Genomic DNA, 16,593 nt, shown 5'->3' with positions numbered 1-16,593 from the left:
TTTTGGTTCATTTGGGAAAAAATCTTGTCTGGGTCATTTTATTTATTGTTTTTGATGGAACATGTTGGTACAATGTTAAGTAATTTGTTTAATGTATAATAAAAAATTTGAATCCTACTTTACGATTTATACTTAAGTTTCTTCTAAAAGATAAGTATGAATATCTTTTTATGTGCTTTTTACGAAACATTAGTATGCTTTAAGCAAATTACCCCAAATCAAAAATATTTTGCCACTCGTTCACACATTGATAAGCAATCTAGCGTGAATTGCATGGACACCTGCTGACAAGAGAGACACTTTCAATTATAGACACTGTTATTTGCCATTTCACTACACTTGTTAATTGTCATTTTACCATATGTTGTTAATTGTCATAAAACTAGACATTGATGATTAAAAGCAGGACCCTTCCTGAATGGAGATGGGTCAATAATCTGTGAATAAATTATAGGATTATTATTTACACTTAAATTTCATTGGTTTTTGATTAAAAAGGGTCATTAGTCTGTGAATAAATTATAGCATTTTTGTTAATTCTTAAATTTTATTGGTTAAAAATGACAGTATTGGTGGATTAATCTTTGATTTGTTTAATCTGAATGATAGATAATTTGGTGTCTATAAAATAGTAGCAAAATAGATTGACAGTAAAAAAAAAATTGCTCTATTTATATATGGTTATACACTATTTACAACGGCAAAGATTCATATCAATGAACTTTAGAAATTGTTCAGTGAACATGTATCATTTTATTTCATATGTTACTTTTGCAGTTTTACATTGAAAATAAAATAAAAAATTAAAAAAAGAAATAGAGAGAAAAGAGATGATTAAATAAAAAACCAACAAACAATGATGTGTTACTATTTTTATTATGACAATTTTATTCATGTCCATCCAAAACTCATTCTCATGATTTTTAACAATTTTCCATCAAAACTGAGGTGCAGTACTATTTTCCCCCTGATAAAAAATCCAACCCGTCTTATAAGAGGGTCTTAGCTAAAAATGCCAATTTGAGTCAAAATTAGGGCCCCCGTCTTATTAGCGATCCGTCTTATAGGCGAGTAAATACGGTAAAGGTTTAGAGAAAAGTTCATTTTGTGAATCATTCCATGCAACAGTGGTTCCTCAACTAGGCTTGTAAGAATGACTAGATTTTCATTGACATTGATGAATTGTAAAATCAATTCAGTCTTATTATGTAATGCTGTATATATTGATGGAAATTACTCTTGAATTTTTCCCAGACACTTGAGTTGTACAGTTTGTTCAGTTGTCTTGTTTGTTTTTGGGGTTTTTATTGTAATGAAAAGTTGATTTCACTTGTGAAAATATAAATGTGTCATACCACAGTAGTGGTATTAGAATTGGTAAAATAAAGTTAGATGTCTTGTTATGGGAAAGAAATATTTGTTAGTAAGTTCAATATATAAATATATTTTCATATTTTATAGATCTGAGGATTCAAAGTTACGTTGAACTACACATACTATCTGCTTTGTATTACCAGGTGTCCATTATGTGTACAATTTATAGCCTGATCAGAAATATCCATCTACTTTACTAGAATTAATCTGGAACTATTGTTTAATAGTCCGACTTATTAGCTTAGGATTTGCATTAAGTCTTATTTACAATGGTACATGATCAGTGCACAAAAGGCATTGGCCTTGTCTTGCAGAGCTTGTGGCTTACTGTTCCAGGAAGATTAACACATTTTCTTTTATTATTTTTCCTTTCTAATTTCCTTAATATTTCAAGATACAGAGAAAAAAATGCAAATTGAAATTTACAGGATTCTAAACAAATGAAATCGGATACAAAATATTTTCATAAAACCAATGTTGCAGCTGTTCTTTACTGAGGCTGTATAATTTATGTTAAGATTTATTTTGAAAAGACAGTTACCCATTTGAAGACTAATAATGCCCTGGAAGTCAACAAACAATTATCAAATTGTTGAAATGGATAAAATACTTGCCTGCTGGTGCTGTAAAATACATACAAGGAAACCAAACAGTCATATGACCTCTGGAAAATTACTGTAAAAAACCACTGTATAATTAGTTCAGGAAATACTTGTTCTTTATTGCCAATTTTTGTCTGTACCTGTTACTGACACTGCTGAAAACATATCTAAAGATTTTTGTAATCTGATAATTAGTATACAAATAACAGGTAAATAAAACTGAACAATAATTGCAACAATTGCAAAGTGCTTAATGCTGAAATCAGATTAGAAGTTAAAATAATGATGTATAAGAAATACTTACATTTGTACATGTAATAATTAGGGGCTTTTAGTTTTTTTAGCTCACCTGTCACAAAGTGACAGGGTGAGCTTTTGTGATCGCTTTTCGTCCGGCGTCCGTCCGTCATCCGTCCGTCATCCGTCTGTCGTCCGTCCGTCCGTCTGTAAACTTTTACTTTAAATGACATCTCCTCATAAACCACTAAGCCAATTTCATCCAAACTTCACAGGAATGTTCCTTTGGTGGTCACCTTTAAAAATTGTTCAAAGAATTTAATTCCATGCAAAACTCTGGTTGCCATGGCAACCGAAAGAAAAAACTTTAAATATCTTCTTTTAAAAAACCATTATAAGAGCTAGAGCTTAGATATTTGGCATGAAACATCTTCTAGTGAGTGTCTACCAAGTTTGTTCAAATAAAAGCCCTGGGGTCAAAATTGGCCCCGCCCCGGGGGGTCATTGATTTTCCCTATATGCATATAGTAAAAACTTAAAAAATCTTCTTTTAAAGAACCCAAAGAGCTAGAGCTAAGATATTTAGCATGAAACATGTTCTAATGGGTGTCTACCAAGTTTGTTCAAATAAAAGCCCTGGGGTGAAAATTGGCCCCCCCCCTGGGGGTCATTGATTTTCCCTATATGCATATAGTAAAAACTTAAAAAAATCTTCTTTAAAGAACTCAAAGAGCTAGAGCTTAGATATTTGGCATGAAACATCTTCTAGTGAGTGTCTACCAAGTTTGTTCAAATAAAAGCCCTGGGGTCAAAATTGGCCCCGCCCCGGGGGGGTCATTGATTTTCCCTATATGCATATAGTAAAAACTTAAAAAATCTTCTTTTAAAGAACCCAAAGAGCTAGAGCTAAGATATTTTAGCATGAAACATGTTCTAATGGGTGTCTACCAAGTTTGTTCAAATAAAAGCCCTGGGTGAAAATTGGCCCCGCCCGGGGGTCATTGATTTTCCCTATATGCATATAGTAAAAACTTAAAAATCTTCTTTTAAGAACTCAAAGAGCTAGAGCTTAGATATTTGGCATGAAACATCTTCTAGTGTGTGTGTCTACCAAGTTTGTTCAAATAAAAGCCCTGGGGTCAAAATTGGCCCCGCCCCGGGGGGGTCATTGATTTACCCTATATGCATATAGTAAAAACTTAAAAAATCTTCTTTTAAAGAACCCAAAGAGCTAGAGCTAAGATATTTAGCATGAAACATGTTCTAATGGGTGTCTACCAAGTTTGTTCAAATAAAAGCCCTGGGGTGAAAATTGGCCCCGCCCCGGGGGGTCATTGATTTTCCCTATATGCATATAGTAAAAACTTAAAAAATCTTCTTTTAAAGAACTCAAAGAGCTATGGCTAAGATATTGAGCATCAAACATGTTCTAATAGGTGTCTACCAAGTTTGTTCAAATACAAGCCCAGGGGTCAAAATTGGCCCCGCCCCGGGGGTCATTGATTTTCTTTATATGTGTTTAGCAAAAACTTTAAAATCTTCTTTGAAAAAACCCAAATAGCTAGAGTTTAAATATTAAGCATGAAACATCTTCTAGTAAGTGTCTACAAAGTTTGTTCAAATAAAAGCCCTGGGGTCAAAACTGGCCGCGGCCCCAGGGGTGTCATTGTTTTTAACTATATGTGTATAGTAAAAACTTAAAAAAATCTTCTTTTAAAAAGCCCAATGAGCTAGAGCTTAAATGTTTAGCATGAAACATCTTCTTATGGGTGTCTACCAAGTTTGTGCAAATAAAAGCCCTTGGGTTAAATTGGCTCTGCAATGTTGGGGGGGGGGGTGGGGGTTGGGGGGGGGCTATATACAGGTGAGCGACCTCAGGGCCATCATGGCCCTCTTGTTTTTGTTGCAAAATGAAAAAAAAAGGAGTGAGAAAGCAGTTTTGCATATGATTGTTTATTTAGTAGCCAATTGTATTTAGTCTTTTTGATTTATTTCAGCAGTATGGAGCTAGGCTAGCCTTCACTCACTACAGTCTGACATTTTTAGAACTTTTAACTGTCAGCTGACTACTTGTTATTCCTTGGCAGTGATGAGTCTGAAATTATTATTTACTTTAATATAGGCAGATGGATTCATTTTGAGAAAGCTTGTCTGATACTAAAGTGGGACTTTGGACATGTGATTTGGAATTTTGAGGAGTCAGTAAAGAGCATGTTTAGATAATAATGAACTATAATTTTCCATCACTGTTTCAATGAGTAATCTATTATGTGGAGACTTTGGCAGTTACTTGTAAAACACCTATGGCCATATTATGGCATGGTGCTTGTCTCTGTCCATGGGCCACACATATATCCATTTAACAACTTGAAAAATTTTAGGTGTGTGTTGTCTTTTTACTTAGAAAGGAGGGTGGTCCTAGCAAGCAGATAAGCCCTATTTATTTGAGGTCAATAGGTTTAAGGACAAGGTCACAGTGACACAAGCCCTATTGATTTTGTGATCAGTAGGTTAAAGGTCAAGGTCACAGTAACACTTAATGTAAAATCATTGTCCCCTCAAGTACTTGAAACTAAATAATGATAGATTTGTTAACTTGGTAGGGGCATTGTCCATGAGCAGTAGATGGCCCTTATTGAGGACAGTAAGTCAAAGGTCAAAGTCATATTGAGATTTAGTGTCATTGTTTGATCAAATACTTAAGAAGGAATATGCCTGGATTTGTGAAACCTGTTGGCGGCATTGCCCATGGCGTGTTGAGGTAATTAAGTCAAATGTTATACAGCTACTTATCAATGATTTGTTTTTAGCTCACCTGTCACAAAGTGACAGGGTGAGCTTTTGTGATCGCTTTTCGTCCGGCGTCCGTCCGTCCGGCGTCCGTCCGTCGTCCGTCCGTCCGTCTGTCCGTAAACTTTTGCTTTAAAAGACATCTCCTCATAAACCACTGAGCCAATTTCATCCAAACTTCACAGGAATGTTCCTTTGGTGGTCACCTTTAAAAATTGTTCAAAGAATTTAATTCCATGCAGAACTCTGGTTGCCATGGCAACCAAAAGAAAAAACTTTAAATATCTTCTTTTAAAAAACCATAAGAGCTAGAGCTTAGACATTTGGCATGAAACATCTTCTAGTGAGTGTCTACCAAGTTTGTTCAAATAAAAGCCCTTGGGTCAAAATTGGCCCCGCCCCTGGGGGTCATTGATTTTCCCTATATGCATATAGTAAAAACTTAAAAAATCTTCTTTTAAAGAACCGTAAGAGCTAGAGCTTAGATATTTAGCATGAAACATCTTCTAGTGAATGTCTACCAAGTTTGTTCAAATAAAAGCCCTGGGGTCAAAATTGGCCCCGACCCAGGGGATCATTGATTATTCTTATATGCATATAGTAAAAACTTAAAAAATCTTCTTTTAAAGAACCCAAAGAGCTAGAGCTAAGATATTAAGCATGAAACATCTTCTAGTGAGTGTCTACCAAGTTTGTTCAAATTAAAGCCCTGGGGTCAAAATTGGCCCCGCCCCGGGGGGTCATTGATTTTCCCTATATGCATATAGTAAAAACTATAAAAATCTTCTTTTAAAGAACCATAAGAGCTAGAGCTTAGATATTTGGCATGAAACATCTTCTAGTGAATGTCTACCAAGTTTGTTCAAATAAAAGCCCTGGGGTCAAAATTGACCCTGCCCCAGGGGGTCATAGATTTTCCCTATATGCATATAGTAAAAACTTAAAAAATCTTCTTTTAAAGAACCCAAAGAGCTAGAGCTAAGATATTTAGCATGAAACATGTTCTAATGAGTGTCTACCAAGTTTGTTCAAATTAAAGCTCTGGGGTCAAAATTGGCCCCGCCCCAGGGGGTCATTGATTTTCCCTATATGCATATAGTAAAAACTTAAAAAATCTTCTTTTAAAGAACTCAAAGAGCTAGAGCTAAGATATTTAGCATGAAACATGTTCTAATGGGTGTCTACCAAGTATGTTCAAATAAAAGCCCTGGGGTCAAAACTGGCCCCGCCCGGGGGGGGTCATTGATTTTCCTTATATGTGTATAGCAAAAACTTAAAAATCTTCTTTGGAAAAACCCAAATAGCTAGAGTTTAGATATTAAGCATGAAACATCTTTAAGTAAATATCTACAAAGTTTGTTAAAATAAATGCCCGGGGGTCAAAACTGGCCCTGCCCCAGGGGTGATATTGTTTTTAACTATATGTGTATAGTAAAAACTTTGAAAATCTTCTTTTAAAAAAGCCAATGAGCTAGAACTTAGATGTTTAGCATGAAACATCTTATGGGTGTCTACCAAGTCTGTTCAAATAAACAAATAAAAGCCCTTGGGTAAAAATTGGCCCGGGGGTGGGGGGCCTATATACAGGTGAGCGACCTCAGGGCCATCATGGCTCTCTTGTTGTTGTTTCTTTCATTTAGCCTGGTCACATGTTAACATATCACTTATCATAATGCTCTGACGCACGGAGCTCTTGAGTACAGAGTCCCGGAGCACTGGTTTGTAAACTGTCTTGCTCAGGTACATGTATATCAAACTGCAATACAATAAATACCAAGCACAAACACCTTGATTATAAACAAAGAAGAGTTGTCCCAGATTATAAAGTGCTGAACCAAGCCATGAAAACATATGCTAACAGTTGTGGAGTTTCAAGCAAAATTTCTAGCAAATTTCTTTATTTTGTAAAAAACAAATTGAAAGGCTGATTGTCAGTTAGTTTATTTGCCCAGATAGATGACTGATTCTTGATCAGACAGACGGAAATTACAAAATCAATACATTTCTTCAAAAGAACGGGGAAACATAATAGCTCGATTAAAAAAAGTGCATGTACAATCAGTTTGTTTGTTGAAGAAATAGCTTTTAAGGTTTGCCTTGCTGGTGTTTGAACGATTTTATAATATGATCACAGTAAAATATCAATGTAACATATCGTATAATGTATAGTCAGAGTAGGTCTATATTCCATTAATTGATGAGTGGCCTGATACATTAGGCTTTCATTACAGTTTGTTTAACTATTTGTTTAATTGATCTAATTGAGGCTGTTGTTGTATTAAAATCTAGGTGCTTTGTGTATCCTAAGCATTTTGTTACACATTAGCTGTTTATTGAGAAGTTTGATTTTTTTTTTTTACTTGAGGTACTATTTGTTTAGTTTCAAATTAAACATATTGTTGAATTGCAGTATTATAGTTTTTATTTTTGATGTGCCGTTTATTGTCCAATCAATAAAAAGTCTAATCATTAGAACCCCTTCAAAATGTTTATGGTTTCTATTTTTTCAGCTTCTAAGTAAGATTAACTTGAGTTTATTATTTTTTTTTATAGCAAGATTTTTTTCCAAAAAAATTCAAGCTATTAGTCTAGTCAGTCATAAAATGACCTAAGTTGGACATAACCTGAGTCAGTAGCTTGTGTTTATTTATAGATTTGATTTATATTTGGAGGTAAAAGAAAACACATATGTAAAAAGCAGCATGTTGAATAATTCAAATCTGACCTTGAACTTAAATGATATTGACCATCAAAGTCAAATTATTGATTTAGCAAAATTTTTAAAAACTTTTGTGTTCATTTTCGATATGATTCATACTTGAAAAAAAAAAAAATTTTGGACAGAATTGACAATTTGAAAAAATAAAACAATGGCCTTGACCTATAAATGACATTGACTGTCAAGGTCATATTATTAATTGTATTTAGCTGACATAAATTGCCATAACTTTATTATATATTATTATTAATTATTATGGACTGATTTGATTCATACTGCAATAATTGGAACGAAACAACACTCATGACAAAACCAACTTGATGAATAATTTAAAATGCCTTGATCTGTCAATGACCTTGACTGTAAATATCAAAAAATGAAATTTTGAATATATTTTGTACAAGAAAATGATGTTTGTATGGAGCATTCCTAATACTACAATATTCATTCTCTGACGTGTTTAATGTAAGAAATAAGGAAAAGTTGAGTGTTGTCTCCGCTTGGCAGTGGCTCTTGTTTGTGAAAGTCTCATTGTTTGAACAATACATGGATTAAATACATGAATAATTTAATCTGCCATGTCAGTTTTAAATGACATCACTTACATTGCCAGGAGATACGGAACTAAAAAAAGTATAGATCTGTGAAAAAGAAAATAAATTCATTCACTCCTGCCTGGATAATAAAGGATAGGTTGATTAGCTTTAAATTTCACATATTTCAGATTGAAATTTACATGCTACTAATGTTATATTTTATATACTTTTAAAAGAAAGGTTTGGCAGAATTTAATGGTGTGTAAATGGTTATGCTTTTGTAAGGCAGATTTAAAGGCAAAGTAATCTTGTAAATGTAGGATCTCTGATGTATTTAACATTTATTTATTAGAATATAGACAGAACAGATTTGTTCAGTCTCTTACCAAGATGCTATACTATACTTACACAAAGTCTATAATGGCTTGAAATGCTGGGATTTCAGAAACTGCATTAGAATCCATCTTTAAATTTGCATCTTTCAAATGAAATAATTATAGAGAAGCAGGTCCTGTGGAAGAATGGAATTAGTTTTGAGTTTTTGTGAAACCAGCTGTCTTGTTAGGGACGTGATCTAATGGACTTTAAACTTCAAAGATTAAATAGGTTTGGAAATTATTTCTGCTGTGGGATTTAATTTCATTGATTGATTCAATTCTGAAAAGCATGCACTCTAAATGTCTGCAATTTTGGAGAATAATAATGAGGCATTCACTAGACATGTTGGCTTTCTATTATGCACCATTTTGTGAACAGTACTAAGCATGAATCAATTTCAGATACATTTCTTATGTTTAGGAAGAAACAGTTCACTTGCTTTTTACTCAGCATATTACAGGGATGGCACATCCATATTCCTTTTGGAACTGCTGTAGCGAAAAATTCAATATAACTAATGGACAGCCATTGACAACTGATGTTTACTATTTTTTTGCAATAAAATAGCTGCAGTGTCTGAGATAAGGCTTCAAGGCTGTCTGACCTGTATTGTTAGAAGATTTTGAAAAAAAAAATCATACTTGTTAGCTGTAATTTAAGAAGCTGTTGTTTATATTTTGTCACAGATAAGGTCTCTAAAGACAGTGGTTAATTAGGAATCTCATTGGTGGTTACAATTTAATGATTTACAGGTGGAGACATATGAGGTCATTAGTTATACCCCCACAAACGAAGTTTAGGGGGGGTATATAGGAGTCAGCTTGTCGGTCGGTCGGTCGGTCGGTCCGTCGGTCGGTCCACATCATGGTTTCCGGACGATAACTAGAGTTTGGAATGAGGTATTGTAATCAAACTTGGTATATAGCAACCTTATGTGAAAACTCCGGTTGGTATTGCATTTGGACCCCCTGGGGTCAAGGTCAAGGTCACCGTTACTAAAAATAGAAAAATGGTTTCCGGACAATAACTACAGTTAGGAATGAGATATTGTAATCAAACTTGGTGTATAGCAAGCTTATATGAAGACCTGGGTTGGTATTGCATTTGGACCCCCTGGGGTCAAGGTCAAGGTCACCGTTACTAAAAATAGAAAAATGGTTTCCGGACAATAACTTGAGTTAGGAATGAGATATTGTAATCAAAATTGGTGTATAGCAAGCTTATATGAAAACCTGGGTTGGTATTGTTTTTGGACCCCCTGGGGTCAAGGTCAAGGTCACTGTTACTAAAAATAGAAAAATGGTTTCCGGACAATAACTTGAGTTAGGAATGAGATATTGTAATCAAAATTGGTGTATAGCAAGCTTATATGAAGACCTGGGTTGGTATTGTTTTTGGACCCCCTGGGGTCAAGGTCAAGGTCACCGTTACTAAAAATAGAAAAATGGTTTCCGGACAATAACTACAGTTAGGAATGAGATATTGTTATCAAACTTGGTGTATAGCAAGCTTATATGAAGACCTGGGTTGGTATTGCATTTGGACCCCCTTGCGTCAAGGTCAAGGTCACCATTCCTAAAAATAGAAAAATGGTTTCCCGACAATAACTAGAGTTAGGAATGAGATATTGTAATCAAACTTTGTGAAAAGCAAGCTTATTTGGAGACCCCAGTTGGGATTACAATTAATTGAAATATTTCTTTGTACACAGTTGATAGTTTGTGTTGAAATTTTTCTTCAGACTACTTATTTTTCAAAAAGTTGCTGGTGGGGGTATTAATCACCTTCAGTGATAGGTCTAGTTAAAGGTAGCAGTATATTCTTTAAAGTAATTTCAATACATCAATTTTTATGCCCCCGCCATGTAATGGCCGGGGCATATAGTGTTACCCTGTTCCGTCCTTCCGTCATTCCGTCCTTCCGTCATTCCGTCATTCTGTCATTCCGTCATCATCAGTTTCCGTTCATTATCTTAGTAACGGTTGCACATATTCAACTCAAATTTGACATATGGATATGTCATGAGAAAATACAGGTCAAGTTCGAATTTGGTCATGGTTCGATGATTTTTGGCAGAGTTATGCCCCTTTTACTTTGAAAATAATATGAAATTTTCAGTTTCCGTTCATTATCTCCCCAACGGTACAACACATTCAACTCAAATTTGACATATGGATATGTCATGAGAAAATACAGGTCAAGTTCGAATTTGGTCATGATTCGATGATTTTTGGCAGAGTTATGCCCCTTTTACTTTGAAAATAATATTAAATTTTCAGTTTCCGTTCATTATCTCCCCAAAGGTACAACACATTCAACTCAAATTTGACATATGTATATGTCATGAGAAAATACAGGTCAAGTTCGAATTTGGTCATGGTTCAACGATTTTTGGCAGAGTTATGCCCCTTTTACTTTGAAAATAATATGAAATTTTCAGTTTCCGTTCATTATCTCCCCAACGGTACAACACATTCAACTCAAATTTGACATATGGATATGTCATGAGAAAGTACAGGTCAAGTTTGAATTTGGTCATGGTTCGATGATTTTTGGCAGAGTTATGCTCCTTTTACTTTGAAAATAATATGAAATTTTCAGTTTCTGTTTATTATCTCCCCAACAGTACAACACATTCAACTCAAATTTGACGTATGGATATTTTTTTGGAATGCCAAGGTCAAGTTCGAATTTGGTCATGGTTCAATAATTTTTGGCAGAGTAATGCCCTTTTCACTTTGAAAAAAATATGAAATTTACAGTTTCTGTTCATTATCTACCCAACAGTGATACATATTCAACTCAAATTTGACATATGGATATGTCAAAGAAATGGGCAGGTCAAGTTGGAATTTGGTCATGGTTCGATGGTTTTTTGGCAGAGTTATGTCCCTTTCACTTTGAAAATAATATAGATACATCTTAGGAATAGGCAGTTTAAGTTTGAATTTGGTCGTGGTTCAATGATTTTGGACAAACTTATCTCTCTTGAATATTGGAAAAAATTTTGAACTTTCAGTTTCAGCACTCATACTTTTGTGGAAATGTATGTAGCCATTATTTTGGCTACAAATATGAAATATGCTATTTTCAAAAGGATAAGACTGAATAATTTCAGTGCCTTGAACATTGTATGAAAATGGTTTGTGTTAACATTGAAAAGTTTTAAGGGCTTTGAACTTAAAATGAAAACAATAATTTGTGCAAACAAATTTGGAACTAAATATAATAACATCTGAAATTTTGGCTGCATGCGGGGGCATCCGTGGCATGATGACACATTTCTAGTTGTTTTTGTCTTATACTTTCAGAGCGATTCAACACTTATGTGGTCTTGAAGTTACAAAATGTCAAATCAACAACGATCTTGGTCAAGGGAAACAACCCATGTTGGGAACAGGACTTTATGTTGTAAGTATTAAACCTAAAATGAAGTAAGGTATAAACTAACACACATTTTACTTCATGTCTGTTTTTCATAAAGAAAGGTATTTTTCTTCCATGATAAAAAGAGCTGTTTTAAATTCATCATTTGAACTGCTTGATATAGGCTACATCATCATAACTTAGGTATGTAACTAAAATATATCCATGATGCAATAAATGATGTGAAAGCAAATAAAATGCATTATGAAAATCACCAGTCATTTCGACTATCACAAAATTATTTAAAGCTAATACATGTACTTTACTTAAGAAATGGTGAATAATATTCTGTGGACAAGTCTTACAGCTTTTTTCACAGTGTCTAAAATGTTTAACAGCAGTCAACATTTGTACTGGTGATGAAAAAAAAAAAGACATTTGGGATAGCGGAATAATTATGTACCCTCACAATAAACATTCATTAGTGATATGAATGACATAAATATCATGACCCAGACAGAAATCTCCACTAGGGAGATATAACCAATCATATCTGCCCTCCACTTCCGATGCTTTGAAGGGAACTTCTTTATAGCTGAGTGCTGTATACTGTATGATCGAATAAGAAAAAAATACACACTTCTAAAGCTATTCTCGAAAATATTTGCCCGTGCATTAATTGATTGAACAAAAAGACCTCGATAAATACAGAAGTTGTGGTATTGACAGTTGTCTGTATGCAAATTTAATTATAGAAGGCAGTTTATCCCATTCCTTTCATTGTGTATAAAACATTCTTTGTCTAATCAATAATGCTTATATATAAGCAAGACTTCACCATTGTTTTATATTTTCCGTTGGGAATTCCTCTATATAAAACGGCAATTAAGGATATCTGGTAGAAATTTAAAATACTGTAAATTTGTCCCAAGCTTCCACTATGTGAAAGAATGGTCAGATTTCATGAATGAATTAGTAATTGACTTGTGAAGTATAGAAAGATTGTTTTGTTACAGGCTTTGTGCTGTTTTGTTGTAAATAACTTAATTAGGTCTGGTTATCATACATTTAGTCTGTCTAAAACATGACATGAATATGTAGTTGTATCCTGCTTGTAAATACATAGCTCTAGTTATCAGGTTTGTATGTGGTCAACCATATTTAGGCTGTAGTATTAAAAGAAGACTCATTCAAATCTTTTCTAACTTTAAGGATTAACTTTTAACTTTTAGGGATTTTGTTTTTCTGTATTTCATTGTCACATGCAACATTTTACAATTTTGCCGTGTTGGGCTTTCTTTAGGGATTCTGTTTTTCTGTGTTTAAATTTTTTTCATTATTTTATCAAGTATCAGTGCTAACTTTACATCTTGAAACTGTAACATTGTTATTATTATCATTATTATAATTATTACTGTAATTTACAAAAAAAATTCAGTTCTTAAAGTCATTATCAGCTATTTTGTTTTGGAAAACCATTAAATACAGAAAAGTGAAGTCTTTATTTATAAGCTGTTTCTGTCAGCAATCAATGGGATCTAAAATTACTAAAAAGACATGTTTTCATAAAGGATGGAATATAGATGGCTTTGTAATGTTTGCTTGTTTTGTTGGATTTTTAGTCACATCAACAAAATAGCAATGTGGAAAATTTGCAGGATATTTTTTTCCTTAGAAGGAAGTAGATGGAATATGAAGTACAAAAAGAGCATTATTGTTATCCACAATATTGAATGATATGCTTGAGTATTTTTCATGGATGCTGTGATACAGTTTGTATGTTTGATATTAAATGCTATTGGCATTGGCAACATGCATTTTAAAGATATGGAAGGAAAACGGGGATACCTGTAATATCTTTCAGGGATCATATTTAGTACTGTGAAAAAGAGTTATAAACATTCCTGTCTATTAGGACTAAGTTATTAATTTCAACTCCTCATTTAATACTGGGCAGTTTTGATGACAATCAATAGGTGTGACCCTAATCCTATTGTGGTCCTTTACTCTGTGAGTGAGTTAGCTAAAAACAAACCCTCCCATCTACTGAATAAAATTTCTGCAAGAGCTATAAAAGAAATGACTTCTCCTTCAGCTAAAAAATAACAAATGTAAAAATTTTGATGAAAAGATCATAAGGTGTTAACTTTGGGCGCAGGATTTTTCTCTTGTTAATAAATATTTAGATTTCATGATATGAAATGTTCCTTGCAACCATGCAAGGCTTCTACATTTTTGTAATATTTGAGGTCCACTGAGTCTTGAAATAGATTTTTCTTCTTTTCTATGCCTAGTTACTGACTATTATCATAGATATTTGGTATGCATAGACTTTTCCATGAAAAAGGAATTGCCTGTATAGAGTTTATTTATATTGGGTTTTTTTTCATGTGGATCAAATCAGAATTATGAAAAAATCATGTGTTTTTTAGCTCAACTATTCAAAGAATAGGGAGAGCTGTATTGTACTCATCTAAGTATTGCCATTGCTGTTCCAGGACAGTGAGTGAGTGTCACACTTTGGTTAAAATTTTGCATTTAAGTTGATATGTCCATAACGACAGGAGGAAATGGGTTGAAACTTCACAAACTTATTGAAAGCAGGAGGTCACTATCCAAGGACCATAACTCTAGCAAGGATTTTTACAGAATTATTACCCTTTATAACTTAAAAAAACTCTTGTTATAATACCAAGCACTGAAAATTGTCAATGCTGTCCTACTTCTTTTGTTCATCTGAAACTAGTTATGTTGGTATATTGCTTGGTAATAAGCTTGTTTGTTTCCCTTCCTATATCAGATAATATCCATAATTATAATAATTTTCAATCTTTAAAGTTTGTTGCTAAGCAGTAAATCAGCTGGTGAATACAGTGTGGTAAGATTGTTATATGAGGTTATAGAAGAAAAAAATTTGCTTCCGTAGTGTAATGTTTGATATTCATTTAAATTTACCAGCATTTCACTTCTTGGAAAATATCTGAAGACAATTTACTTCTTGAAAAATATTAAAACTCTGTAAAATTTATATTATACAAGTAAAACTTGTGTTATTTGTGATAAAAGTGTATGATTTGGAGTCTTATATTTATAGTTGCAATAAAAACTTGAAGTGTTACAGATAGATGAAGTTATACTGTTAGATTAGTCTGCACAAAGTGAAGGATTTAGTGAGCGAGGCATGGTCAATTTGTCTGGAAGCAGATGTAGCATTATATGATATTTATTGATATTCAAGTTATTGGACGAGATAGATTCATGGCTGTATCAGTTTGATACTTCTGCTTTAAATTGGCAGCTTCTGTCTTACACAATAAAATAAACAATTTTACTTAATATGATTTTGTAGATGATTCTTAACTTTAACATACATGAAATTTACTGAGAAAATTGAAAAGTGGAAACTTATAACCAACACAGGATAAATTTTAAAGTGTATTTAATGATGATAACCGATGTTTCGACTCTCAAGAGTCTTCATTAGGGTTATAAAATATTAGAATATAAAGAAATTAGTGTCTTATATATAAAAATTGGTTATATTTAATATAGTCACATTATTTGTTCTAAAAATAGATTTTATGTCATTATGGGTTTAGCCCATAATCTATATGTAGTTCTTTGCTTTTAAAATAAAATGAAATTTATGAGACACGAGACAAAGGATTATACTGTGTTACATTCTTAAATTGTTGTACATGCTGATGAAATCAAAAGGGGGACATTGAAATAGGTTGTCATTCATTCCGTCTTGGTCTTCTTGGGTTTGTCAGTCAGATGCTCTCTTTTATAACTCTTTTGGAAAACTAAGTAAGGTATTACCTCTTGAAATTTTATAAATTCCAAGTATGCAAGACGAAATTGTTCCCCTAGGAATTTTTGGGTTATGGCTCTGTGTTACTTATAAATATATACATTTGTATATTTAAAGGAAAAATACAATATTTTACAAGTGGCTTGTTGAATTTAATGGACACATTTGTGATAAGGAAATGATGCTCATTAAATTCTGAAATCAAAACCTGATTTTGTACTTTAAAGTTATGTCATGTTGTGAAATTAGATTTAAGTATGCATTGTTTTAAAGAAATTTTAAGTCAATTTTAATACTGATATACTAGATTTTGATATGTCTGGACTTGAATGTTTAAAGTATGCTACACATAGGAAGTGGCAGCTAAAATAATGACCCTCTTTCACTGCAAAGGGTAGAGATCTTTTTTCACATAACAAGTAATGGTGGGACACCTATGATCTCCTTTCACACAATAAGCTAGAGAGGGGCACCTATGATCCTCTTGCTTACAGTTAGCTAGGGAGGGGCACCTATGATCCTCTTGCACACAGTTAGCTAGGGAGGGGCACCTATGATCCTCTTGCACACAGTTAGCTAGGGAGGGGCACCTATGATCCTCTTGCACACAGTTAGCTAGGGAGGGGCACCTATGATCCTCTTGCACACAGTTAGCTAAGGAGGGGCACCTTTGATCCTCTTGCACACAAAAAGCTAGGGAGGGGCACCTTTGATCCTCTTGCACACAATTAGCTAGGGAGGGGCACCTATGATCCTCTTGCACACAAAAAGCTAGGG

At 33.6% G+C, this 16,593-nt stretch overlaps 1 protein-coding gene across 3 annotated transcripts in view; it reads left to right on the top strand.

The window, feature by feature from the left end:
- The window catches only part of LOC132730986 (phorbol ester/diacylglycerol-binding protein unc-13-like), a 73,069-nt gene that overhangs the window by 16,000 nt on the left and 40,476 nt on the right, over positions 1-16,593 (top strand). For all 3 annotated transcript variants that reach the window (XM_060717080.1, XM_060717082.1, XM_060717081.1), the window contains one exon: positions 11,948-12,047. In XM_060717080.1, the coding sequence (XP_060573063.1) occupies positions 11,948-12,047 (100 nt within the window). The remainder of the gene's footprint in view (positions 1-11,947; positions 12,048-16,593) is intronic.

Source organism: Ruditapes philippinarum, unplaced genomic scaffold (assembly GCF_026571515.1).
Source record: "Ruditapes philippinarum isolate M1 unplaced genomic scaffold, ASM2657151v2 ctg2941_1_1_1_1, whole genome shotgun sequence".
In the NCBI taxonomy this organism is placed as follows: Eukaryota; Metazoa; Mollusca; class Bivalvia; order Venerida; family Veneridae; genus Ruditapes; species Ruditapes philippinarum.
The sequence above is the reverse complement of the archived record's forward strand: the minus strand, read 5'-3'. Positions and strand labels throughout refer to the sequence as shown.